The sequence below is a fragment of the Saccopteryx bilineata genome, chromosome 4, assembly GCF_036850765.1.
Source record: "Saccopteryx bilineata isolate mSacBil1 chromosome 4, mSacBil1_pri_phased_curated, whole genome shotgun sequence".
NCBI classification, from domain to species: Eukaryota; Metazoa; Chordata; class Mammalia; order Chiroptera; family Emballonuridae; genus Saccopteryx; species Saccopteryx bilineata.
Genome location: NC_089493.1, coordinates 56,228,715 through 56,256,695, shown reverse-complemented (window position 1 = coordinate 56,256,695; position 27,981 = coordinate 56,228,715). Strand labels below are relative to the sequence as shown.

Here is a 27,981-nt window from a genome sequence, read left to right as displayed (position 1 = left end):
GAGATGGTCTAGCCATAATAATTGAGAATTAGTTTAATTTAAAGCCAGTATTTTTCATTTTATTTTATAATTGTCTTGGGTACGTTAAAGGTTCTTAATTTGGGTAAGGTGTGTATAGATAAAGTAAGAGTCCCCAAAGCAGTGCAATAAATGGCTTTAGAATGCCCCATTATACCCTATTCACTGTAGCTTCCTGGCCTTCAAATAATTTTTCAGTATGAAAGTATTAAGTCTTCAGAGAGTGCTGTCCGTTAAATAGCCAAGATCAACTGTCCTATCATATACATTGTGTTCAGTTTCTTATTGTAAATGTTTATGAAGAAAAAATCAGGTATCTTACCTGACCAGGCAGTGACGCAGTGGATAGAGCATTGGACTAGGATGTGGAGGACCCAGATTCGAGATGCCAAGGTTGCCAGCTTGAGTGCGAGCTCATCTGGTTTGAGTAAGGCTCACCAGCTTGAGTGAGCCCAAGGTTGCTGGCTCAAGCAAAGGATCACTTGGTCTGCTCTAGCCCCCTGGTCAAGGCACATATGAGAAAGCAATCAATGAACAACTAAGGAGCCGCAACAAAGAATTGATGTTTCTCATCTCTCTCCCTTCCTGTCTGTCTGTCCCTATCTGTCCCTCTCTCTGACAATCTGTCTCTCCCATAAGAAAAAAAAAATCCTGTATCTTTATTCAGAATGTGATGTATCTTTTAAGATATACTAAAAGGTACAGTCACTAGTTTCCAATGATTTTTAAAGTCAGTATTCCCTTTCATTGTCTCCTCATCCCTGTCTTAGTATCTATTTATTTACTTGTTTATCTAATTTGTTTTATTGAAGTACTATTCATATAACAAAATTAACCATTTAAAAGTGAGCAATTTAGTGATGCTTAGTAAATCTACAGCCACCACCTTTACCTAATTTCAAGACATTTTAATCACCCCAAAATAAACTCCAGACCTATTAAGCCGTTCCTCCCCAATCCTTCCTCTTTTCAGCCTTAGGATACTATTTTTAAAACTTGAAATTGAAAAATTAAAAAATTAATTAAGCTTTATGAGATAATTTAGCTAGTATAAGGCCAGATTTAGAATATACTGTTCTAAATTCAGTAACAGGAAGAAATGCATTCAGTATACCTATATGATAGTGGAACAGTTAGAGCAGGTGACCCCAAACTACGGCCCATGGGCCGCATGCAGCCCCCTGAGGCCATTTTTTTTTAATTTATTCATTTTTTTAGAGAGGAGAGGAAGAGAGAGAGAGAGAGAGAGAGAGGAGAGACAGAGGGAGAGAAGGAGGGAGGAGCTGGAAGCATCAACTCCCATATGTGCCTTGACCAGGCAAGCCCAGGGTTTTGAACCGGCCTGAGGCCATTTATCTGGCCCCCCGCTGCACTTCCAGAAGGGGCACCTCTTTTATGGTGGTCAGTGAGAGGAGCACTGTATGTGGTGGCCCTCCAACAGTCTGAGGGACAGTGAACTGGCCCCCTGTGTAAAAAGTATGGGGACCCCTGAGTTAGAGTATGGAATAATCCATACCATGTGAATATTTACAACTATAAGGGGGAAAAGGAATACTCAGTAGCGAACACATCAAAGTAATAGTGATTTTGCTCTAGGTTTCCTTTGCCTTCCTTTAGAAGAAGAAAAAAATCTTTCATAATTAAAATGAACCCTAACCTGACCAGGCGGTGGTGCAGTAGATAGAGGTCGTACTGGGACGCAGAAGACCCAGGTTCGAGACCCTGAGATCACTGACTTGAACACGGGATCATCTGGTTTGAGCAAGGCTCACCAGCTTGAGCCCAAGGTCACTGGCTTGAGCAAGGGGTCACTCGCTCTGCTATAGCCCCTCTGGTCAAGGCACGTATGAGGAAGCAATCAATGAACAACTAAGGAGCCACAACGAAAGAACTGATGGCTTTCATCTCCTTCCTATCTGTCTGTTCCTATCTGTCCCTCTCTCTGTCTCTCTCTCTGTCTCTGTCACACATACAAAAAAAAGAACCCTAGATAGTTAACAATTTGGGCCTGAACTTACTATTGTAGCAGTTACTTCAGGATAATATTAAACCTTAACAGTTTTTTTTTCCAGATTGAATTACAGTGTTTCTTACTATTTACTAAGAGAAAAAGATTTATTGTAGGAACAAAGCTACAGTAATTGTAGTTTTTCAGTTCTCCAAATTACCTCTTAAACCATGAATATACCTTTTCCATGTAAGCTGTTTTCTAATTTATTTTTCTTTTAAAATATCCCTTTTAGGACTTTCTTTTCAAACTATAAAAACATGAAAACTTTTATCTTCTTGATGATATAAATCAAATACCACAGGGTTGTACAAATGAGAAGCCAGTACTCTCTCCTCACAAATAGTCTTCTTGTGTACCTGCCTGAAATAACTGTTAGCAGTTTGGCAGGTATTCTTAGCCCTTCTGTGGTGCTGCTTCCACAAACATACAACATAATTGGACCCAACTGAGTCAAAAGCTCAAATGCCTTCAGGATGGCCCTGGCAATTAATGTAGATGTGTGAATGCACTGAAGAAAGGTAGGGCCCTTGGCTTACTGGAAGGGGATTTTACCACTCAAAGCTTTCACATTCAAAACTAGTTAGAGCCCTGTGCTGGCCAGACAGGCAGTCCCTCTGTTGGTAGTATGTCACTGTGCTCTTTTATTCTTCCTTGCCCACTCCACCCCTTCCAGACAAATATAGAATGATGATATGTCATAGATTTATTTAATTCATTATTAGGGAAATAGCTGGATGGTAAAGCTAATTCCAAGATCATTTGAGGAATTGAGTGTATGTAGCCATTAAAGAACATTGAAATGAATTGCTAAACAAAATTGGTTAATGTCCTACAGGGTAGTAAAACCTTTGGATTCTGCTGGACAGAAATTATCTCTACCAAATAAAAATCTACAAATTGGCCCTGGCCAGGTAGCTCAGTCGGTTAAGAGCATCCTCCCGAAAGGACAAACTTGCAGGTTTGATCCTGGTTTTGGGCACACATGAGAAGCAATCAGTGAGTGCATGACTGAGTGGAACAATGAATGAATGCTTCCTTTCCTCCTCCCCTCTCTCACCCTTTCTCTCTCTGTCTGTAAGAATCAATCAATCAAAAAGACAAAAACAAAAACTGGGAGTTAGGGGAAGGCGGGCAAAAGGAATGTAAATAGGGACATGGGGGAGGTTGGGAGGGTGTTATATTCAGTGGGATACTTTAATCCATGTTAACATAGTAAATTAAAATTAACTTTAAAAAATATATATATTATATATTAAACCCTGGCTGGATAGCTCGGTTGGTTGGAGTGTTGTCCAGAGTATGGAGGTGGCTGGTTTGGTTACCTGGTTAGGGCACATACAGCAGCAGCTTGATGTTCCTGTGTCTCCCTGCCATTCTCAAAACAACAACAACACAAACAAACAAACAAACAAACAAACAAGAGAAACAGCTTCATGTAACCAGGCCCTACTCAATAGTCAAGCAATGGTACCATAATGAAATATCTTTGGGAGGATATTTTATTATACATTCAAAGGATTACAGTTCTTGATTCACCTTATTCCCAGTTTTGGTTCATTTTTCTTAACAGGGAGAAAGGCCTGTTGTGATATATGATAAGGCAAGAGCAGTAAAGTAGGGACCAGATTTTAGAAGAGCTTGGTATCTTAAACTAAAGAATTTAAACTTTCTTTCAACAAATGTTTATTGAACACACATATGGGCCAGACGGTGGATATGCTCTAATCCCGAGCATGTGGGTGTGCTGTGCTGCCCCTGCCATGCCCCTAGGAAGCTAACTAGTGTTTCTCAAGGGCTTGTATTATTAGGGACTCATCTGGGAAGCTGCTTTTCTCAAAATACACGTTCTTTGTTTTTCCTCCCCGACTCTAGTACAGATACCCCAAGTAGAACATAAGTGTTTTGAAAAGCTTTCCACGTGATTTTTATATACCTTCCCTTTTGAAAACCATTGTTATATTTACTGGCCTTTTTGAAAAAAATTGAATAATTAAACAGCAAATAAAATTACAATTAATACTTATAAAGTATTCATACCTCTTTTGTCTGCTTTACCCATAATACTTAAACTAAAATAATTAATGTTCTGATTACACTCTCAGCAAGAATTATATACAGTTGTCATATTTAGAATTAAATTTTATGCAACTGAGACATTAATTTGGGAAGAACTGGACTTTGTGTTTCTAATTGTATCCTTAGGTTATGCCTCTCACTAAATACAGTCATTTAAAATAGTATGTGATCTGTATGGCAAAGACATGTGATTAAATGTTAGACTTAAAATGTTTTTAATGAGAAAATAGACTGTCAACTAGGCAGAAACTGGTAAAAGGAATAATGAAAAAAGTGGATATGTGTTTAACTTGTAATTAAACTATTGAGTTGGATCAACAATGAAAATAAGGAGCTGTTGTGTATGTGCATTTAAATTATTTTCAGTACCACTTTAATTAGGCAACCATTTTGTGTAAATGCACCCACAAAGCAGGGTTTGTGATTTCTGTACACCTAAGCTGCTGTGGAATTTATAATTTAATCATAGGGTATGATATTACAGATCAGGGGAGAAATTGGGAATTAATATGATACAATTAGTATATTGTGTATTTTTCTTTTTATTAGTGTGCCGCTCCAACAAAAGCCCCTGGGTCTGTTTGACTTGTTCAAGTGTCCATTGTGGAAGGTAGGTGACATACTTATTACTTCACTTGCATTTTTCAATTTGCCTTTAAGCTTTATGTTAAAAGGTTTATTGATTTGGATTTATTTAGCACCATTGCTTAATCATAGTGTGTAATTCTCTATGGGGTTTACCTGTCCCCATAGAATCTGTTTTTTCAGTGGTACAACTAAGGAAAATCTAGGGGGAAATCCTTTATATTGTTCCTCAGAAGAATTCATTTGATGATCAGGGTAATCTAAATCTAGTGACACTTGATTGAAAAGATGAAATACAGAAACTTTGAAATATTTAAATAAAAGTGTACATGGTTGTTTTTTAAACCTTTTATTAGGTTAAATTTAAAATTTAAGCATGCACGAAAGGAAAGAGAGAGTATAATTCAACCCCATATTTTCTTCACCCAGCTTCAACAGTCATCAGCACATGCTGATCTTGTTTTCCCTGTTACCTACCCCATCTCCACCTTTACTGACTTTTGATACAAATCCTAAGTATTACATCATTATTCTGAAGACAAAACAGAACACTAAAATATTTACAGGTAAAAGAATTCCCTTTGAAAATGCTTTCACTGTGGAGTTTATAATGAATTGCTAAGGTGTACCAAATGTTTCATTGTTTGATTAAATCACTTTTACTTTCCAGGGACTTAACTCCCCACCCCACCCCACCCCCACCCGACCTGTACCCTCACCTCATCCCAGTTGAAGCCTGAGTATTTCCTCCCAGTTCTTGGCTTCAAAATGATGTTACTTAAATACTTCAGTAACTCTTTTGACAGAAACTTAAATACTATCCACCTTTGTGTTCTTTTAGCCTTGCAGTAGCACATTTATATCTATTGCTCTTTTAGTTTAGAAAACCCACTTTGCATTTTCTTCAGAGGTAAAAGCTTAGCAGCAGGGGATGGGAAATGATACTAAGTCACACAGACTGAAATCTATATCATATTTATTAGGATTGTTTCCTCATTGTTATTTTAAAATCTTCATTGCATGAAGAGAACATCTTTGTTCAGTTAACTTGATTTTTCACATTTTGAGCTCTGGAATTGAGTATTTTCTTTTCCATGTACACCTAAGAGTACCTTTGGAAAATGTTAACTGCGTATCTTTCTTAATTTTGGCTGTTATGGTTTTGAAATCTCTAGGATTTGGGGAACCTGAAAATACTTTGTACAGATAACACTTTTTTAAAAAGAAGAAAAGTAGAAGCACTTAAATTCTGCACTTGAAGAGACAGATTCCTCTCCTAAATTTTGAGAGGTGAGAATTATAATGCAATAAAATTTATATAGTTCTGTTCTCTAGTCTCATAGTGCTCTACAACCTAAATCTTGAAACTCATATGCCAACAAAAAGACCTGACAAACTAAAAAATTAGAGAGATTAATGTTCTCAATAGAAACCAACAAACAAATTTTCTAAGCAGTTTTTGGAAAAATAAATGGAAAATTTTCTAGACTATGCAGGTAGTCTGTTTCCAGTCACAAGCAATCCTAAAATTAGAAATTTGACATAGTTTCAGAAAAATATGATTAAGTTGATTAAACAAAGATAATGAGAGTAGCCTGCATTTGGATCTTTATTTTATAGAGCTGATGGGTTAATTTTCTTTTATTATGTAATCCTAGGTGTTGATTGCTAGTGATTCTGATTTTTCAGTAATTTTAGACCATTTGTCTGTAGGGAAGTCTTAAGTTGAATATTCTATCAACTAGAAAACATAGTTTATCAGTAGCCTATTTGAGTTATAGAGTCTATTTGTCTTCATAATACAATCCTATTTAAGTTATTTAAAAGTTTTTGTGATTGTTAGAAATTGGACATTTATTGACATTGCCTTTTTAGACCAAATTGTCTAGTGAAAAATCTAAAACTAGGTGAGGGAAATAATTGTTTTTATTAACCATTTTTATACAAAACTGTTAACTTCTGACTGATGTATTTGAGTATTAGCCAAAACATTGCTAATTTGAATATAGGCAGTAATACACTTCTCACTTTATCACTGACATAAACATCTAGAATATTTTGAGACTACCATGTGGTGGCTAAATGAGCCATGTGTATGTTTATTATGTACAGATAATCAGTTTTTAAAGACTTGTAAGTAATAATGCCTTTATTATTATTGTTCGGTTTTGCTTTTTCTTTGATTCCACGGTATTCCTCACTGTAAATATTACTATTGCTTTTTATGGCACGGAATCGATATATATTAAGCCTAGGAAATTGAGCTAATTAGTTATTAATCTTATATTATACCTTTGATCTATGAAATGTGTCATCTCAAAGTATGTGCTTAAGATGACCACTTTCCAAAGTTATGCTGTTTAGATTCTGAATAAATAGTAGTTAAGCATATAAAGGAAAATACAAATAAAATAATTGCTAATATTCATTTGTTCATGCAAGTATTCTGAGCCATGGATTATTTAATTACCTAACAAATTATGAGAGATGAGTACCATTACTTCCATTTTTCAGATGAGAAACATAAACAAAAAAGGTTTAAGTGACTCGCCCAAGCTCACATGGCCAGCATGTGACAGAGCCCGCTTTTGAACCCAGGTGGTCTAGTGTTTGAGTTTATACTCTTAACCATTATTTGACTTTAAAATTCATTTTAGTCCACTCTTGTGGACAGAGGACCCATGTGCACACAAGTGTTAGTTATGTTTACTTCAATTAAAAAAGGGGGAAAAGTGTGATCACACTTTAGGTTGAGGTTAGTAGTGCCTTGATCACTTCCAGCTTGTGGGGTAGAGAGGCTGGGTTTGAAATTGATCTTCCCTACTTATACAACTATCCTTTCCCCAAGGTAAATGTTGCTCCTGGTACAATTTAAGGTGCCTCATGACAAAAATGTCACCTTAACTCTCTGAGCATATTTATTTTGGTACTATTTAACCAACATTAATTTGACTGTTTAGTTTTCCGTTAGGCCTTGTCTTCTACAAATTGGCTGCTTTTGGGGAACTGCAAGATTTTGTTTTATAAGGGGTCTTCACAGTTGTGGTCAGTTACAGCATTATATAGTATTTAGGAGAAAACGTAGATAAATTTGAGTGCACACCGTGTGCATATGAATACTTATTTCAAAATGTTTCATTCTACTTTGTCTAATATAATGATTTACTAAGTCTGCGTTGGAAAGTGTTACAAATTTTTTTTCCTTTTTTGTATTTTTCCGAAGTTAGAAGCAGGAAGGCAGTCAGACAGACTCCCACATACGCCTGACCAGGATCCACCTGGCATGCCCTGACCAGGAGGTGATGCTCTGCCCATCTGGGCTGTTGCTCCGTTGTGGCCGGAGCCATTCTAGCGCCTGAGGCAGAGGCTGTGGAGCCATCCTCAGTGCCCGGGCCAACTTTGCTCCAATGGAGCCTTGTCTGCAGGAGAGGAAGAGAAAGACAGAGAGAAAGGAGAGGGGGAAGGGTAAAGAAGTAGATGGGCACTTCTCCTGTGTGCCTTGGCTGGGAATTGAACCTGGGACTTCCACACATTGGGCTGATGCTCTACCACTGAGCCAACTGGCCAGGGCCCTAAAATTTTTATAACTGTATCAATTTTTGATTATCTTGTCCATGTAGAGAAATAATAGTTTATATAAGCTTAAGATGATTTGTGTTTTGCTTGGATTGTTTCTAAACAAATGTGTTTCCATATGAGTGGAGCTGATTATTCAAGCATTTGAATAAAAGATCTGAAGCCATATTGATGAAAAAGAGATGGAAGATTAGCCAGTTTCCATATCTGACTTTCTTTTATGTTAAGCAGCAGCCCAAGCAGAGCCTATGGCCCTGTGGGAAGTGGTTGAGTAATTTAGTTTACAAAGCTTGTCTTTGATAATAACCAAGTTGGGGGTTAGCAGTCTGAGGAAAGCTTAAAAAAAGGAAATAGCTATAGCAAAAGCAGTAATAAAGGAGTTGATAAGTGATCATATCAATGGTATTGAAACTGATTTTTCATAGACAGTTCCTTTCCTTTCTTGACTGTAGTCTTGTGTATACTGTAATTAAAACTTGACTGTCGTATTTGGTTTCAGAAAAAGAAGCATATTTTAAATACTCAGCTTAATAAATCAATAAATGATTGAATGCTCTTATAAGGAGGAATTCTTTCTCATTTGCATTTGTTTCTCATCTAATATTGTCATCATCTCCTACTACTTTAACTCCAAAGCAATATTCAGATAAAAATAGTTTTCATTTGTTTTTTTGTAAGGTATGTGAATGGCCATGCAAAAAAGCATTTTGAAGATTCACAAGTACCCTTAACCAACCACAAGAAATCAGAAAAACAAGATAAAGCTCAGCACACAGTGTGTATGGATTGTAGTAGCTACAGTACATACTGGTAAGTATTACTATTTTCCTGGAAATGATATTCCCTACTATGACTCTGCAAGTGTTTTCTTATTTTTCTTCCCCCACCAATCTTTAAGCCATTGCTACTGCCATTACCTCCTTTTAGTTCTTTTAGGGTTCATAGGAGACCAGAGCCATCAGGAATGCCTGTCCTATTCATTTCAATTTTAGTTTGCATTGTTCCTTTCAACTTCCAGGTCTCCACCTCTTTCCCACCTCGTGCTTCTTTTTCTTTTTTCTTTAAAGATTTTATTCTAGCTATGATCTTGACAAATATTATGGGTAAGTGTATAACAAGCCTAATTTCTGAGATACAAAAGGCAATAAATAAAGATTTCAATTCAGCCTAAAAACAAGATTCTAAATTCAATTATCTATAGTGTAGCTTGGTTTCAATATTTCAAATATATGTATATTCTTAAAATTCCACCTCCTGTTTCATATCCATCCCAATAAGCTTTAGGAAAATGAAATCTATTTCTTTGTTGTTGTTCATTGTAATTCTTTTTTTTTCTTGTTTTTAATTGAAGACTATAATAAAAACAAAACAGTGTTTCTACTAAACAAATTAAGATTTTGTTACATAATTTTAAATGTTTTAACTATTCTGTTAAAAAAATTGCTGTGACAGTCCCCTCTCCCAGAACATTTCCCTTCTGCTACTCCTTTGTAAATAAATGTCAGATATTTTGTGTGTAGTTGTTTTTAAATTTTCACATTCTTTAGGAGATTGGAAGCCTCATTCTCTCTTTGTAACATAATATACATGTCTATTTCATATAAGTGAAAATAGAGTTAAGTATCTATTTTTTTAAGTGTCTATTTTTAAAATTTTATTTGTTGATTTTAGAGAGAGAGAGAGACACACACACGCACACACAGAAAAATCCACTTGTTTCTGAATGTGCCATGACACGGTATTGAACCAGCAACCTCTGCAAATCAGGATCATGCTCTAACCAACCGAACTATCCAGCCAGAGCTTTATTTTTATGACTACTTAGATCCAGGTTATTTAGGTTAGGTGATGTTTAACAACCCATATTCAATTGGTATACTCAGAAAGTCAGTCTATGTTGCAGTTTTAACTTTGGTGTGAAGCAAATTTTTTCCTTGACTAGTAAATTGTGATGAATAATTCTTTACTTATTTTAATCAATTTACTCAGTTCAAAAGGTTTTTGACATTGAAGGAGAGAAAAGGCCATTTAAAGGATTTCTTTGGTGGGTGGTTTTTGTTTGTTGCATATAGTCCTTGACTGTCACATGAAGGCAATATGCAGGGATGGGGATTTCAAGTCCAAACATCATGTTTGATTCGCACTTTCTACTGAAGTTGTGTGCTAATCCTTTCTACATCCTCTTTAGTTGATAATTGTATTGTAGAAAGGTATATCGAAAGATATATTGAAAGGAAGGAAAAAAGATCAGTTGGCTTCCTAAGTCTTTTACATTTTGACAGGTTTAACATTATTAAGTGTGGCTATTGAATAAAACATCTTAAGGTTTAGTCATTCAGATCACTCATATATCTGTGAACCTTTGTGGGAAGATTTCCAGACCCGGAAGAGAGAGAAGCTACAGGAAAATTTCATAAAGATGAAAACCTTCTCGAAAGTTTTACACAAGGGCTAGTGCTCAGTTTATTGTTATTTGCTCTTGTAAAACTCTCTTTTCTTGGAACGTTAAGTGTTTTCATTAGTTGTTCCCTCTTTCCTTCAGGAAACTTATATAATAGCATGATGCAGCAACCTAATTGTTGTAAAATGTTTCTGTAATGTTGTAAAACAGCAGAAAAGATCATTCTTTTCAGGTATCTATCTTACATTCATTGTTGTAGGTCATGTCAACCTACATGTACTAAATGTTAGAACATTCATTCATTGCCCTAGCCAGTAGCTCAGTTGGTTAGATCATCATCCTGATATGCCAAGGTTGGGGGTTTGATCCCTGGTCAGGTCACATATAAGAGTCAACCAGGGCCCTGGCCGGTTGGCTCAGTGGTAGAGCGTCGGCCTGGCGTGCAGAGGTCCTGGGTTCGATTCCCGGCCAGGGCACACAGGAGAAGCGCCCATCTGCTTCTCCACCCCTCCCCCTCTTCTTCCTCTCTGTCTCTCTCTTCCCCTCCCGCAGCCAGCCGAGGCTCCATTGGAGCAAAGATGGCCCGGGTGCTGGGGATGGCTCCTTGGCCTCTGCCCCAGGCGCTGGAGTGGCTCTGGTCGTGGCAGAGTGACGCCCCGGAGGGGCAGAGCATCGCCCCCTGGTGGGCAGAGCGTCGCCCCCTGGTGGGCGTGCCAGATAGATCCCGGTCGGGTGCATGCGGGAGTCTGTCTGTCTCTCCCTGTTTCTAGCTTCAGAAAAATACAAAAAAAAAAGTCAACCTATAAGGGTGTGTGTGGGGGGTGAAGGTGTTATATTCAGTGGGACACTTGAATCCATGTTAACACAATAAATTAAAATAAAAAAATCAATGAATGCATAAATAAGTGGAACATCAAATTGATGTTTCCCTTTTTCCCTTCCTCTCTCTAAAACCAATTTCTAAATATTTTAAAAAAACATTCATTCATCTTGATTTTTAGTTAGCAGTGTGCATGAAATGCTTAATGGACAAGTTCAGAAATACAGTTAAATCTCTGTATGTGGTGGGATTTCTTGCTGTCGGTAAGATAAGGAAAAGAGTAATTGGAGGAAATATCTTAATGGAGTAGAATTATAATCATAGGTCTCTTTAAAAATATAGATTATATACTTTAATGTCATTGTATATTATGTTTTGGAAGAATACCTTTATTAAATAGAATTTGAATTTAATTTGCTTTATATTGGTATGGTGTGCTAAAGTACATGTCATTTTCTGGACGAATAGGAATTAAAAGGCAGGTCTTGAACCTTGGGGAATATGCACTATGATGGAGGCTTCTGGCCACTTGCCAGCCTTTTGTGTGAAGTTATACAGAGCTGCAAATGTGTGAACACCCAGAGCTTCTGACATGCAGGAAAGGATTTGCAGCTGGTCACATTACTGTCTCGTTTGTGGATTTTAGAACGAAATACCAGGGATTCACCCTATAGCATTATTCTGGCAATCTGAAAGGCCTCTGTGATAGCTGGATACTGATGGAACCGGAGCTTAAATGAGCATTTCCCCACACCTCACTATGATTAGGCAATAAACAAAGATTTCTTTTTTCTGTATGGGGGTGTGTGTGTGTGTATGTGTGTGTGTATTTTCCAGTGCATTTTGGTAATTTCACTTCCTTTTGTAAATCTCTGTGTACATAAATTTCTTGTAGTTAGACCAGATGATTTGCTTAGAGGTTAAATATTGGTGTGTTAGGTTCAACCTATTTGATTATTAATTATTTTGCTTGTAATCAAGATATTTTGACTTTAGCTAATATTAAAGCTTCTTGTCTGTATGCTCTGTGCTCTAAGAAGTGAAACCTGCTCTGAGGCGTATAGTTTATCAACCCTATCCTTTCCAAGAGTCCCGGCCGTGTCCTCCCTATCTTTGCATGTTCTTTATGAAGTTATGACTGAACTGACCCCATTTTCCCCTCTCAGATCCAGTTGTAGCTTGATGCACTCTCTCCTAAACTCATAGTTTTGGGGATACTTGTAATTTCTTGCTACATGTTATATATTTGCAATCATCCTTGGGGATTGTACTAACCATAAATCAGATCTTTATATCTTCCACAGTAATTAGTGTCTGGTACAGAATAGGCAGTATATGTTAGAAAGGTTGAATTTTGTTAACTATCTCCCCAAAATGGGCAAGGTTATGCCAAATCTGTAATATTGTGCCCTCTGATTATCTTGGGCCACAGAACATTTTTCTCGAGGAAGCCCTAACTCAGGTATGGGAGCTATTTCATTTACCTCCTGAGAGGGAGGCCCTTGCAGAGCATCTCCCTTTATTTCTTATATAAACAGGGCATCTGGAAGAAGCACACGTTAACTAAATAGAACAACATAATATGGGTCATTGTTTCAAAAGAGAGAAATACCAGAAGGAATTAGTCACATTCACTGAGTAGGAGATGAGTGAAACTATTGATAACTCTTACCAAGATTTTCACACAAGGGCTAGTGCTCAGTTCTGTTGTTTGTGAAGTAATATTTTCTTTCTTCCCACTCTACCCTCTCTCCTTTAGTCAATGCAAGTGGAATTGGATGTGGTATACATTATCGTATCAAATATACATTATTGTATCAAACAGAAACAAATTAAAATTAGGAACTTTTATTTGATATCATATAGATAGACATTTTGAATTAATAGATTTAAAATACTGAACAAATAATTTTTGACATCTAACATAGTATTGTCAGCTTTGATCCTTATCAACAGTAGCCACATTGCTGCAAATGCAAAAATATGAAAAGAATATTAAAACTAAATTACTAGAATTTTTGCTTCCTGGCAGGGTAATGCTTTAAGGAATATTATGAAATGTGAATCGATTCATTTGTCTAGTAAAAAGACTTGTATTTACAGTTTAAGCACCAGAAACAATAGCATTTTCAATCAAAATTAATAAAAATAAAGCTCTTACTAAGTGGGCTTAAACTCATACTAAATCATTTTCAAAGGCAGTTGTGATTAAAAATAAAAAAGGGGAAAATCTTTTGTTGACTATCTTTATAAACGATTTGGAAACAAATTTTTAGTGATGTACAGATTAGAGACCAGGAAGAGTTTTGTTTATTTAAATACAGTATTTTGAAATTTAAAAAGAAACCTTTTAACAGAGGTGGTTTAAAAACATAAAAGCTGGTACTTGATGCTTTTAACAAAGAACATGGGTATTCTCCTAATTTTCTAAAATTGGCTTATTTGATGGCAATACATCAACTTAATAAGAGCATTTAAAAATAAACTTAGTTTCTAAAGTCCTATTGGATTTTAACTTTCCTTGGATTGAAATAGATGATGTTACTGGAATATCAGCATTTTTTCCCTGTATCTATATCTGTTATTTATAAAAGAACTAGAGGTCAAATTTGCCTCTAGATATAAAAATATTATGACAGGGAATGAAAAGGAATTTAAAACTTAATTATGGATCTGCCATTGTCCCCTTTTTGAGGGTATGTTTTGCATAAAAGTTTTTTTTTGTTTTAGTTTTATAGTTGAATTGCTGTGTAAAGATTGCTTTGTAGATTAAAAGACTTTTTTCTTTCCTGCTACATAAAAATGAGGTTCATTTGGATAATGATTACTTCTTACTACTGTGATGGGTGAAGAAAGGTTTGGTTTGGAAGTATTTTCTTAGTTCTTCCAGAGTATGATGTGGAAAGGCCCTGACTGGCTGGTTCGGTGGATAGTGTCGGCTCAGTATGTGGATGTCCTGGATTCGATCCCTGATCAGGGCACATATGAGAAGCGACCATCTGCTTCTCTCCCCTCCCTTTCCCCCTTCTCTCTCTCTCGTCTCCTCTCACAGCCAGTGGCTTGATTAGTTTAAGCATTGACCCTGGGCACTAAGGATAGCTCAGTTGGTCCAAGTGTCAGCCTCAGGCTGGGGTTGATTCAACCATCAGCCCTAGACAGGGGTTGCCAGGTGGATCCTGGTTGAAGCACATGCGGGAGTCTGTCCTGCTATCTCCCCTCCTCTTACTTTAAAAAATAAAGAATATGAGGCCCTGGCTGGTTGGCTCAGCGGTAGAGCGTCAGCCTGGCGTGCGGAAGTCCCGGGTTCGATTTCCGGCCAGGGCACAGAGGAGAAGCGCCCATCTGCTTCTCCACCCCTCCCCCTCTCCTTCCTCTCTGTTTCTCTCTTCCCCTCCCGCAGCAGAGGCAGGCTCCATTGGAGCAAAAGATGGCCCGGGCACTGGGGATGGCTCCTTGGCCTCTGCCCCAGGCGCTAGAGTGGCTCTGGTCACGACAGAGCGACGCCCCAGATGGGCAGAGCATCACCCCCTGGTGGGCGTGCCCGGTGGATCCCGGTTGGGCGCATGCGGGAGTCTGACTGCCTCCCGGTTTCCAGCTTCAGAAAAAGACAAAAAAAAAAAAAAAAAAAAAAGAATATGGTATGGAACTTTATAACTTGGGTATCTTCAATAGCACTGATAACAGGAGAACAGGAGTGAAAATTTTTTTTTAGAATTTTAAAGCCTAGAAGGAGATATTTTTCTGTGTTGGGTGTTATATCCATGCCATATAATATGGTAGTAGTTGAGCAATTAAAAGTGGCTAGGGGACCCAGGCCGGGTAGTTCAGTTGGTTAGAGCGTCATCCTGATACACCAAGGTTGCTGATTCAGTCCCTGATGAAGGCATTTACAAGAATCGACCAATGTATGCAGAAATTAGTGGAACAACAAATCAATGTTTCTCTGACTCTCTCTGAAAAAAAAAAGACTGAGTAATTTAATGTTCTATTTTAATTAATATTAGTTAAATTGGCAAATTTGGCTGGTAGCTATTATATTAGACAATACAGTCTCAAAATATTAAAATTTAACTGAGTATATTAATGTTATGAAATTTTCAAAGCCTTAAGACAAAAATCTGATAGAAACTTGTCAAAGAAGTCAATTTCACTAATTAAAGTAGTTGCAAATAATTATAACTTAAAGAAAATCTAAGTAGTGAGATGTATCAAAAAAAGAAAAATTATATGCCTGACCAGTGGTGATGCAGTGGATAGAGCACTGACCTGCGATGCTGAGGTCCCAGATTTGAAACACCAAGGTCGCCAGCTTAAGCATGGGCTCATTCAGCTTAAGCTTGGGGTCACTGGCTTGAGCATGGAATCATAGACATGACCTCATGGTTGCTGGCTTGAGCCCAAAGGTCACTGGCTTGAGCCCAAGGTCGCTGGCTTGAGCCCAAGGTCGCTGGCTTGAGAAGCGGCCATTGGCTCAGCTGGAGCACCCTGGTCAAGGCACATATGAGAAAGCAATCAATGAACAACTAAAGTGCCACAACTACGAGTTGATTCTTCTCATCTCTCTCCTTTCCTTTCTTCCCGTCTGTCTCTCTTGCTTAAAAAAAAGAGAAAAGTTATAGGATTACTGAGTAAATTACATCTGAAGTCTGCCAACATATTCATTATTAAAGGAAACCTCAGATTTTTGTACCATTAAAAGCAAAAAATAGCCTGACCTGTGGTGGCGCAGTGGATAAAGCGTTGACCTGGAATGCTGAGGTCACCGGTTCGAAACCTGCACTTGTCTGGTCATGGCACATATGGGAGTTGATGCTTCCTGCTCCTCCCTTCTCTCTCTCTCTCTCCTCTCTAAAATGAATCAACAAAAAAGTAAAATAAAATAAAAAATTTAAAAAAAGCAAAAAAATACATTTATAAATAAATACTGATTTAAAAAACCTAACATTGAAATAGAAGGAAACTATTAAAATATGATACTTCCCCCCCCCAAAAAAGGAAAGCAAACATCATATACTAATTGATAAAATACTAAAGCTATTTTCATTCAAATCGGAAACCAGACAAATTCTTCCGGTTATCAATTACATGATTGTCACTGTGATTAAACATTATTTTGGCAGTTCCAGCCATTGAAATAAGATAGTAAGTAAATGAAATAATTGGCATAAATGTTGGAAAAGAAAGAAAAATATTTGTTTTCAAATTATATAATAGAATGCCCAGAAAACTTGGGGGGGGGGACTAGTAGAAAATAACGGCTGGAATTAATAAGAAAATTTGAAATGGTGATATGTGGTAAATATAGAAAAACTAATAGCTTTCTCTTCATTGGCAGTCATTAGTCAAAAATGCCAAACAAGCAAATAAACATTCAATATAATGAAAATAGCTATAAACTCTATTAGGAATAAATGTATTAAAGATACAAAGCAAAGATATAAACCCTTTATGAAGAAAACTTGGTATTATAAGCAGTCCCTTTTCTCTCCTAATTTTTACCTTCAAAACTTTTACTTGAGACAGAGTCTAATTTACATGATGGTCCTCAGACATTATGTGAACATCCCCTCCCCCCCAAAAAATCAGAATAGCAGATGTGTTTTATTTAGTAAACAAATATTTATTGAGAGCCTGTTATGTTCTAGGGACCTATGTGCAACAGCAATGTCTAAAATAATGCACTTTAGAGATTTTTTGGAGGTTCTAGCAGGGGAGTGCAGCTACTCATAGAACCTGACAGAAAAATAGTCCTCTCCTATAGCCGGGAAGGTCGTCCCCTTCCACTGAGAGTGCAGCACATGGAGCAGTGAGGGAGGAAGGGGACACCGGCCTAGCCATCCAGATCAGCCAGATCAACACTCGCGACCCACGGGGTGACAGATGTCACAGCCAGATCGCCCTCACATTGAAGGGATGGGAAGAAAATATCAGAACTTTGCTAAAACTTCTTATGGTTAAAAAAAAAAGCTTTAGCAAATATTTAATATACTTGTGCCAGTGGCCTGTAGATGAGATGGTTGTGTATCATGAACCACACAGAGTGTCCTGAATCAGTTTCATGTGTGGTGTCCTTGGCCGTATTCACATCTAGCATTTTGCAGTATATTGCAGTTTTTGTCTACCTACTTATATGAATTTATTTAATTTTACCAAATCAGCCCTTCTCAAATGGATACACATTAAAAAATTTTAATCCTGCAAGGTAATAATAATGATGATTATGATGCAAACACTGGTGAACAATAAAAAGGTGAGCTGACATTTTCCTACTCCAATCTGTAAACACATGATAAAGTAAAAATATTGGGTTACTTAATAAAAACACAGACTAATCAGATCTGATAACTTGGACAAAAAGTTTAAAGGACTATATGAAGTTTGAATTATATTTACTAGCATTAATGTCAGACCTTACCCTCTGTATATATTATCCTTTGAGTTACTTGTTTAGAATGATAGTATAAAGATATCATGAATAGCAAGATGTTTAAAAATAGTTTACTTCAATTCTTGCTCAACTTCTAAAATTTTTATTTTTTTATACTATACACACTAATTTAGATTTACTTGCATATATAATTTATTAATCCAAACATGTATAAATATATTCGGGGTAGCAAAGTTCTATGCTTTATTTTTTAACTTGATTAGGGGCCCATTGAAAATAATTAAAAGGTTTCTTTGTAGACTAGTGTTTTGCCTTTTAGAATTAGAGGAGATTCTGTGTAATGGAGGGGGAAAATAGAAAAGAAACAAGTATTTCTAAAATTAGAATCTTTAAAAGTAAACCACATTTAAAATTTAAGACAAGAAAACAATTGAGGCCCTGGCCAATTGGCTCAGTGGATAGAGCGTCGATCTGGCCTGGGAACGTCCCAGGTTCGATCCCTGGTCAGGGCACACATAAATAGCGACCATCTGTTTTTCTTCCCCTCCCTCCCTTCCTTCTCTCTCTCGGTCCCAGGTGCTGAGGATGGCTTGGCTGATTTGAGCATTGGCCCCAGATGGATTTGCCAGGTAGATCCCTGTCAGGGCACATGCTGCAGTCTGTCTCAATATCTCCTCCTCCTTTCACTTAAAAAAAAAAAAAAAAAAAAAGGAAGGGAGGAAAGCAGGGAAGGATGGGGAAAGGGAGAAAATAATTGACCCATGCTGTGAGTTTTCATTTTTGGAGAGTGAGGAAAGGAAGGACAGATGAGGATGGCCAAGTGAGCAGTGTTGAGGAAGGGTAAGCAGGTTGGTGGTATGTGGGATGAAAGCAATATCTAAATGTAAAGCAGGTAACACTGAAGTGAAAGGAAAAATTGGGAGGGAAAAGTGAGAAGAAAATACAGATAAGGCTGTCGTGGGGACCTTCAAATACTGTAGCTTCACTCAGCTACAGGTATCTATGGATTTGAAACTCACTGGACAAGCAAGTGGGGGAGGAAGGTATTACACTAACAGAAATGACCAAAGTGTAGACTAAAAAGTTAGCTGAAGTGGGGAGATTTAAAAGGATGGGTTTGGGGGAGATTATGGAAAGAAAAGTATAAAGCTTTAGGCATGATGAGATGCTAGAAATTAGAAAAAAATAAAAAAAATCTAAAAATGTACTGATAAAGAATCAACTTAAAAGTTGGGTAATTTTATTCTGTTTGTTAGAGTAAGTGAAATTTGAAATAACAGGCTGTGACTTTATCCTTTCTTTTTTTTACCTCTCTAGTTATATAATCGTATAAAGAACTTGTGTTTCTTAGGGAAACATACCTGCTGTGTGGTGTGTGTGCTTTCAGTGCCAGGTAGTGAGGTAATTGTACCTTCTTTTCATCACACTGTATGTATATATAGTGCTGCATTCTACATTTAGTTTGTGAACTGTTGGCTTACAATAATTTTTTTAAATGTTTATTTTATTGGTTTTAGAGAGAGGAAGGGAGAAAACAAGAGAGAGGCAGAAACATCAACCTGTTTTTATATGTGCCCTGACCGGGAATTGATCTGGCAACTTTTATGCTTCAGGACAAAGCTCTAACCAACCAAGCTATCTGGCCAGGGTGCCTTAAAATTATTTGAAATCATATTAGGCTCAAGGAATTTGGGTTTGAGACTAATTTTTATTTTTATTTTATTTTATTTTATTTTTTCCAGAGACAGAGAGAGAGTCAGAGAGAGGGATAGCCAGGGACAGACAGACAGGAACAGAGAGATGAGAAGCATCAATCATTAGTTTTTCGTTGTGCGTTGCAACACCTTAGTTGTTCATTGATTGCTTTCTCATATGTGCCTTGACCGCGGGCCTTCAGCAGACTGAGTAACCCCTTGCTCGAGCCAGCGACCTTGTGTTCAAACTGGTGAGCTTTGCTCAAACTAGATGAGCCTGCGCTCAAGCTGGCAACCTTGGGGTCTCAAACCTGGGTCCTCCTCATCCCAGTCCGACGCTCTATCCACTGCGCCACCGCCTGGTCAGGCTGACTTAAGTTTTCTTAAACAGTTCTTTTATAAATACAGAAGTGAACTGTTTTCTTATCTGACAAGTCATTTGTTAGAAGTAAAGCCCATTCTTACTCGAAGAATCACCTAAAATCACTAAATAAAAACTTGTGTTCGTATAAATTTAATAGCCTAAAAGTTGGTCATCTAATACAGGTAGTTCTTGACTTTCATTTGTTAGACACATGAAGTGCTATGTACCTGAAGAGATGCTGAGCCCTGGGCCTTCTCTCTTAGTGAAGTACTAATCAAGTTATCTTAACCCTGCTCAGTTTTCTCCTGTCACAATTCTGAGTGCCAATAGTAGAAGAAAAAGGGGAGTAGAAACTTTGATAATATTTCAACTACAGTTTGGGAACCAGGTGTATTTTTACTTTATGACATTTAACCATAGTTTATAACCATATCTATTTCAAAACAGGAAACACATTTCAAGTTTCAGAGAATAGGCTTCTAAAAGACAACCTACAAGTTATGTATTTTTTTGTAGTTCTTATTCTGGTGTAATCTTGAAGGGAATACTAAGAAAAGCAGCTTATTGTTTTTTTTCAGTGTTATAGGTAAGCATAGTTCTGACCAAATGAACACAGTTGTAAACCAGGAAGAGATTTTTAGAATTTGTTTACTTTAAATCTTTCTGTTTGCCTTGGGACTTTTTATGCCAGTATTATTAGTGGGGTAGTTTCCAGTTTGAAAGCAGTGGCACAGCTAAAGACTAAGACAGCCAGACAACATTTAAATTGTTATGTATTCTTACCTTTGCTGCTACTTTTCTTTTTTTTTTTTTTTTTTTTTTTTTCATTTTTCTGAAGCTGGAAACAGGGAGAGACAGTCAGACAGACTCCTGCATGTGCCCGACCGGGATCCACCTGGCACGCCCACCGGGGGCGACGCTCTGCCCACCAGGGGGCGATGCTCTGCCCGTCCTGGGCGTCGCCATGTTGCGACCAGAGCCACTCGAGCGCCTGAGGCAGAGGCCACAGAGCCATCCCCAGCGCCCGGGCCATCTTTGCTCCAATGGAGCCTTGGCTGCGGGAGGGGAAGAGAGAGACAGAGAGGAAAGTGCTGCGGAGGGGTGGAGAAGCAAATGGGCGCTTCTCCTGTGTGCCCTGGCCGGGAATTGAACCCGGGTCCTCCGCACGCTAGGCTGACGCTCTACCGCCGAGCCAACCGGCCAGGGCTCTGCTACTTTTCTTTTAAGCTCTGGGGCAGGGAGGAAGAAGAAATCAACCTAGGAGGGGAGCGCTGGAGAAACTTGGGCTGTGAGGCACCTCCTGATTACAGGAGGGAAGGAAACTAGCATTTGTCAGTACTCCACCACATGCCAGGCACACTTAGAAGTTTTGACTTGTGAAAGCAGGTGCTTTTCTTTCATCATCTTCATCATCATCACAATCAAATAACATTAGGATAGTCCGGTAAAATCAGACAGCACAAAAGTTACAATCTTAGAAGTAGTGTCCATCTTAGTGACTGTAAAAGAACCTGAAAATTGGCTCTTGAGAAATAGGGACAGTTATGGAAACTTAAAAGTATTTTAGCCATCAAAAACAAATCCAGCCCAAATAAAATTGATATCTTATAGTTCAAATAAAGTTATATCTGTTGCCTCTTTATGATATTGGGTAGTATTATAGAATATTAGAGCAATGTCTAAGATACCCTTTAGATTAGCAGAGCTGTCCAACAGAAATTAATCCAAGTCACATGTGCAATTTAAAATTTTCTAAGCCACATTAAAAGAGAAGTCAGAATCGGGTGAATTGATTTTAATTGTATATTTTATTTAACCTAGTTAACCAGTAATCAATATAAAATTATTAGAGATAATTTGCATATATTTTTATCTGAAACCTTCAAAGACCTAGTGTATACTTTACACTTAAAGCATATTTCCGCCTGGCCTGTGGTGGCGCAGTGGATAAAGCGTCGACCTGGAAATGCTGAGGTCGCTGGTTCCAAACCCTGGGCTTGCCTGGTCAAGGCACGTATGGGAGTTGATGCTTCCAGCTCCTCCCCCCTCTCTCTCTCTCTGCCTCTCTCTCTCCTCCTTCTCTCTCTCTCTCTCTCTCTCTCTCTGTCTCCCTCTCTCTCTCCTCTCTAAAAATGAATAAATAAAAAAAAGAAAAGAAAATACTCATTTCTAAAAAAAAAAAAAAAAATTAAAGCATATTTCCATTCAGATGCTAAATTTTTGTTAGAAATGCTTGATCTGTATTTAGTCATAAAAATTATAGTTAAAAATCTAGATTCCAAAAACTATTAGTAAAATTTTTCCAATAAATATAAAAAACATTTGTTTTGTATTTGCATCTCTATTGACAAAACTGACTCATCTTTGTAGAACAATTGATTTGACTGACTGAAGCAAAAACAGATCAGTTTCAAAACTACACCTAAGTTAATTAACTTGTCACAACTCAGCATATCAATATCAAATTAAAGGTGTGTTTATAAACTGAAAATCAACTCTAAATTTATCTATATCAACAAAGCATTCTTGAGTTTTCCTCCTAGATTTCACAGCCAATTTACTTAATGCTATTACAATTAAAATATTCTACATATTTACATTGAAAAATATGTAATATTATTGATTTATGTTATGAATAGTTTAATTTTTAACATAAATTCTTGTACTTGTCTAGCCAGGTCATAAGTAAACTTTTTTCTCTCCTTGGGTTTTTTAATTTAGCTCATATATGTGAACTGTGATATAGGTGAGAAAATGTAAATTACACTGTGATGTTTTCTCCTTGCCTATTGAATATTGGCAAGTGTTTTTCATTTGTTTCAGGAGAATCTTGAATTTAGAGTTAGCAGTACAGTACATCTTTGTAAAACTCTTCCATGCAGTGACTCAAGTAATAAACATTGGCAAAGAACATGTGGTCATTAAATTCATTATCTTCTATTTCTTTTAGCAGTTCCATAATAAACTGGATGTGATGACTCATAGCATTTACACATATATGCTGAACAACTCTAATAACTGTATCCATGATACAGTCTACTTCAGAGCATGAATATTTTCATTATGTTGTCATGCAGTGGAACAAATATAAAAAGAGTAATAATTCTATAAAACCCAAATTTTGATCTCACATATCTGGCACATTGTCTGTCTTGATAGGAAACATTTTTCTATCTAGCTGAAAGTAACAGATGCAAAAGATTAAAAAATACTTGCAGCATGAGATCAATTACTTCTAAGGTTGCAAATGGATGAAGACATTACTTTGTAAATTTGGAAGTCATTTGCCTGACCAGTGGCATTGCAGGGGATAGAGCGTCGACCCAGAGTGCTGAGGTCGCCAGTTCGAAACCTGAGGTTACTAGTTCAGGCCTGGAGACCCCAGCTTGAGCAGAGGATCATGGGCTCAATTCCAGGGTGGCTGACAAGATCCCAAGGTTGCCAGCTCGAGCCTGGGGTTGCCAGGTCAACCCCAAGGTCACTGGTTTGTTTTCTAGTAAGGAATATATGAGAAGTAATCATTGTATAACTAAGTGGAGCAATGAGTTGATGCTTCTCTCTCTCTCTCTCTCTCTCCCTCCCTCCCTCAAAAGAAAAAGAAAAAAAAAAAAAGGTAGTCATTTGAGGCGAAATATAACCAAAGTATTAATTAGCCACAGTATCTCTTATCTTGTAAAATTCATCTAAAGCTAAAAAATTAAAGTACCTGTACTTATAATTTTTGAAATATTAAATTGATCTTTAGTATTGTTAGAAAAGTCTTTTATTCACTGACAATTGCTTGGTGTGTCAATTGAAGATCTTTCACTTTTGGGAAATTATCCTTTTTGATCTTTTCCTCAAATTTTTAAACATAATTCCCTTAACTGGAATAATGATTTTTTTTTCCCCAAAGTTAGAAGCGGGGAAGCAGTCAGACTGACTCCTGCATGCACCCTACCAGGATCCACCGGGCATTCCCACCAGGGGGCGATGCTCTGCCCATTTGGGGCATTGCTCTGTTTGGCTGGAGCCATTCTAGCGCCTGAGGCAGAGGCCATGGAGCCATCCTCAGCGCCTGGGCTAACTTCACTCCAATGGAGCCTTGGCTGCGAAATGGGAAGAGAGAGATAGAGAGGAAGCAGAGGGGGCGCTTCTCCTGTGTGCCCTGGCTGGGAATTGAACCAGGGACTTCCACACACCGGGCCAACGCTTACCGCTGAGCCAACCGGTCGAGGCCTGGAATAATAGTTTAATTTTTCATCTTCCCATCTAAAAATGTTTTCCTTCTATCATAGAAGAATACAAGCCATTTTATAGTTGGCCAAAATTACAAGCTCAAACTTTTTAATAATCATTTTTAAAAGTACATTTCGGCCCTGGCCGGTTGGCTCAGTGGTAGAGCGTCAGCCTGGCGTGCAGAAGTCCCGGTTCGATTTCTGGCCAGGGCACACAGGAGAAGCGCCCATCTGCTTCTCCACCCCTCCCCCTCTCCTTCCTCTCTGCCTCTCTCTTCCCTTCCCACAGCGAGGCTCCATTGGAGCAAAGATGGCCCGGGCGCTGGGGATGGCTCCTTGGCCTCTGCCCCAGGCGCTGGAGTGGCTCTGGTCGTGAAAGAGCGACGCCCTGGAGGGGCAGAGCATCGCCCCCTGGTGGGCATGCCGGGTGGATCCCGGTCGGGCACATGCGGGAGTCTGTCTGACTGTTTATCCCCGTTTCCAGCTTCAGAAAAATACAAAAAAAAAAAAAAAGTACATTTCATTCTGATTTCATTGATTGTGATTGATTTTATTGTTTTTGGTCTGTCGAGAGGTAATTTATTAAATTAATATGCATTTACTGAAAATGACTTTTTAAAAAATTATTTTATTTTATTGATTTTTGAGAGAGGAAGCAGAGAGAGAGACAGAGACAGAGACAGAGATATAAATGGGGGTGGGGGGAATAGGAAGTATCAACTCATAGTAGTTGCTTCTCTTGACCGGGCAAGCCCGGGGCTGTGAACTGGGTGACCTCAGTGTTCCAGGTTGACACTTTATCCACTGCACCAGCACAGATCAGGCTGAAAATGACTCTTAATATTGCTTATTATCTTAAAACCTTTTTTTTACATAACTGATTTCTTTTACTCTGCTGTTGCAAATCATAATTCCCATTCTTTGTGAAATTTGTGGCATACCTTCTTCATTTAATTCTGCCTCATTAATGTGTCTTCATTTGAAAGTTTAAAAAATATTTTATTTATTGATATTAGAGAGGGAGGAAGGGGGGAAAAGAGAGAGAGAGACAGACATTGATTTGTTGTTCCACTTATTTATGCATTCATTGGTTGATTCTTGTCTGCCTGGAGCAGAGATTGAACCTGCAACCTTGGGGTATTGGATTGATACTTTAACCAACAGAAGTATTTGGCCAGGGCAAAAAAATATTTCATTCTTAATTTTTAAGCTAGACAAATAATCTATATTACAGTTAAAATAGTACAGTATTTCAATTTTACTACCAATTGTGATTTACATAGTATCACTATAATGCATGCTGTGTGCGTAAAATATTCAAACAGACACATTACAGTGCTGCATTGTTGCATAGAAAAATAACTGAATCATTCAGTTGACATAAACTAGATTGGTGATCTGCTTATGTATATAATGCTAGAAATGACATGCACCCATTACTTGCACTGTAATACATATTATGTGATATAGTAAAAGTAAAATACAGTTTTACCAAAACAATAAAATTGTGTTTAATAGACAAATATTTTATACTACTTCAGTTTAGTAAAATTTTATATCAATTACAATTTTAAACAATTAAAATTCAATTCCTCAGTTGCATTAGCCATATTAGCACAGCTCTAGAGTCTACAGCAACTTAATCACCTTAATGATAAGTTTAGAGAGATGACAACAGCTAGACCTAAGATTAGTTGGAACACACAAGGCCACACATAAGTCTGTATTTCCATATGTGAAAATGTTACTTTAACAGATGTAGTTTTATATCCCAGTCTGAATCCATGTCACATGAAAAAGAATTACTTTAATAAGAATACCAGCTATTTAATTTTATTTGAAACAGTGTTTCTTTAGACAAAGCAACCACTTTTTCTGGAGGTTAAGGGGTTCACTTTTCAATTAGGTAGGAGGACATCCCGTCAGTACATGAAAGGTAATCTAAATTTCCCCTTAGACTTCATTTACCCGATGACCACTAGCAACATTTGGAGTTGTTTTTGTTTTGAACAGGTTATTGATTTGTCTGAAATACATGTATAAATATATGCAAACAAAATAAAAATGTTGGAAGAATTATAGTAACAATGCAGTTTCCTTCTTCAGTGAATGCTGAAGGTTCATGGAAGAACCAAGTTCATTAAGCCCAATTTAGACAGTAGATTTGACTGTCACCTCTTAATATTGATATATATACTGAGAGAAAGCAAAGAATTAAAACTCTTCACTTGTTTAGTTCCTTTACATATTTTTCATAAAACTGATCAGTAATTTTTCTCCTGCGTTGCTGGTATTTGATCATAGAGAAACAGTCTAGGATGTAAAAGTTGGCTTTTGTTATTTGCAGAAGTGCTAGTGTTTAACCATGGGAACTTGGAGAATAGAGACACTTGAATGACAGTACATTAGGTAGTCAATTAATGGGGGGGTAGATCATTACATATATAATATTTTAAAGTTTTCAAAAACATTCACTTAAAATTTTACTTCTGATAAAAGACACAAGCCATGCTCAAACTTTTTACACAGGAAGCCAGTTCACTGTCCCTCAGACCGTTGGAGGGCCGCCACATACAGTGCTCCTCTCACTGACCACCAATGAAAGAGATGCCCCTTCCAGAAGTGCGGCGGGGGGCCGGATAAATGGCCTCAGGGGGCCGCATGCGGCCCTCAGGCCGTAGTTTGGGGGCGCCTGCTAGTGTGTGGTGGTGTTTTTTTTTTCAGTTTCTTTCCCCCATTCTCTTCAGTTTTTTATAGATTGGTTTCAGATATGGAAGAAATGGTTTTTGGATTCTGCTAGAGATGTCCTAATTTTTGCTAATTGCTATGCATTCAGATTTGTGTTTGCTAAGAATGGCAGTGTTACTGTTATTATTCTTTGGTAGTTATAGTAAGTGGGTTTATGAAAAGCTACTGCTATTCAAAAGACTGTATTGGTACTAGCTTGTAAGTTGCTTTTGTTAAAATTGGCCTTATCCTAGGAAAAAAAATTGAGCTAATGCACAAGTTAATTATGTGAGATTCCTTATATTATCTGCTTATTTATTGACTTACTGAAGCGTGCATGTGAACACACACAGTATTATTTTTGAAAACCTTAAACATCTTTCCTCAAAGCAGTAACCAAATTTTTAAAATATGTAGCCACTGTTTTATACTTTTGTTTTCTAGCACCTCAGAATGAAAAGATTCAATTCTTCTCAACCGTATGAATCCAATTTATTTTACTTAAATTATATTTAAAATTTATAACTTTATTTTTAATATTTTTATTCAACTATTTCTACAGTTTAGTTTCCTTTTCCCTGCTTTTCTTTAAATCTTTCCTCTCCCAAATTTCCCCATTAATTCCAGTTGGGAAGTATCACCTTAAAGCTTTGTGAATAGAATTGGTGCTTTTAATTCCTTTTTCCAGGTATTTTGTACCTCTAAAAAGAATGTATTACATGTATCAGCTTATTTCATTTTTGAAGGAGGAATTAAACTTTTGAATAAAAATGTGAAAAGAAACTAGTGTTCATTGCCTACGTGGCTTTTTTAAAAGACTCATAAAAAACATTCCATTGTGGATTCCAAGTCCTCTTTAAACTCACCACCAGCAGTAACTGCCTGTGGAGCCATGTGATCGTCTTGGCAGCAGCCAGGCCTTTTAGTGATTTCATTACTGTGGTTTCCTCAAGCTCTTTACACACACTGATGAATATTTTTCTTGCAGTTATCGCTGTGATGATTTTGTGGTTAATGACACCAAGCTGGGCCTGGTACAGAAAGTCAGAGAACACTTACAGAACTTGGAAAAGTAAGTAAGAGGCCTTGGGGAAAAAAGAAGAC

At 37.4% G+C, this 27,981-nt stretch overlaps 1 protein-coding gene across 1 annotated transcript in view; it reads left to right on the top strand.

Annotated features, from left to right (window-relative positions):
* Positions 1 to 27,981, top strand: part of USP3 (ubiquitin specific peptidase 3) — a 116,008-nt gene that overhangs the window by 32,057 nt on the left and 55,970 nt on the right. Inside the window, exons 2-4 of the mRNA XM_066274242.1 lie at positions 4,655 to 4,715; positions 8,945 to 9,076; positions 27,866 to 27,949. Coding sequence (XP_066130339.1) covers positions 4,655 to 4,715; positions 8,945 to 9,076; positions 27,866 to 27,949 — 277 coding nt within the window. The remainder of the gene's footprint in view (positions 1 to 4,654; positions 4,716 to 8,944; positions 9,077 to 27,865; positions 27,950 to 27,981) is intronic.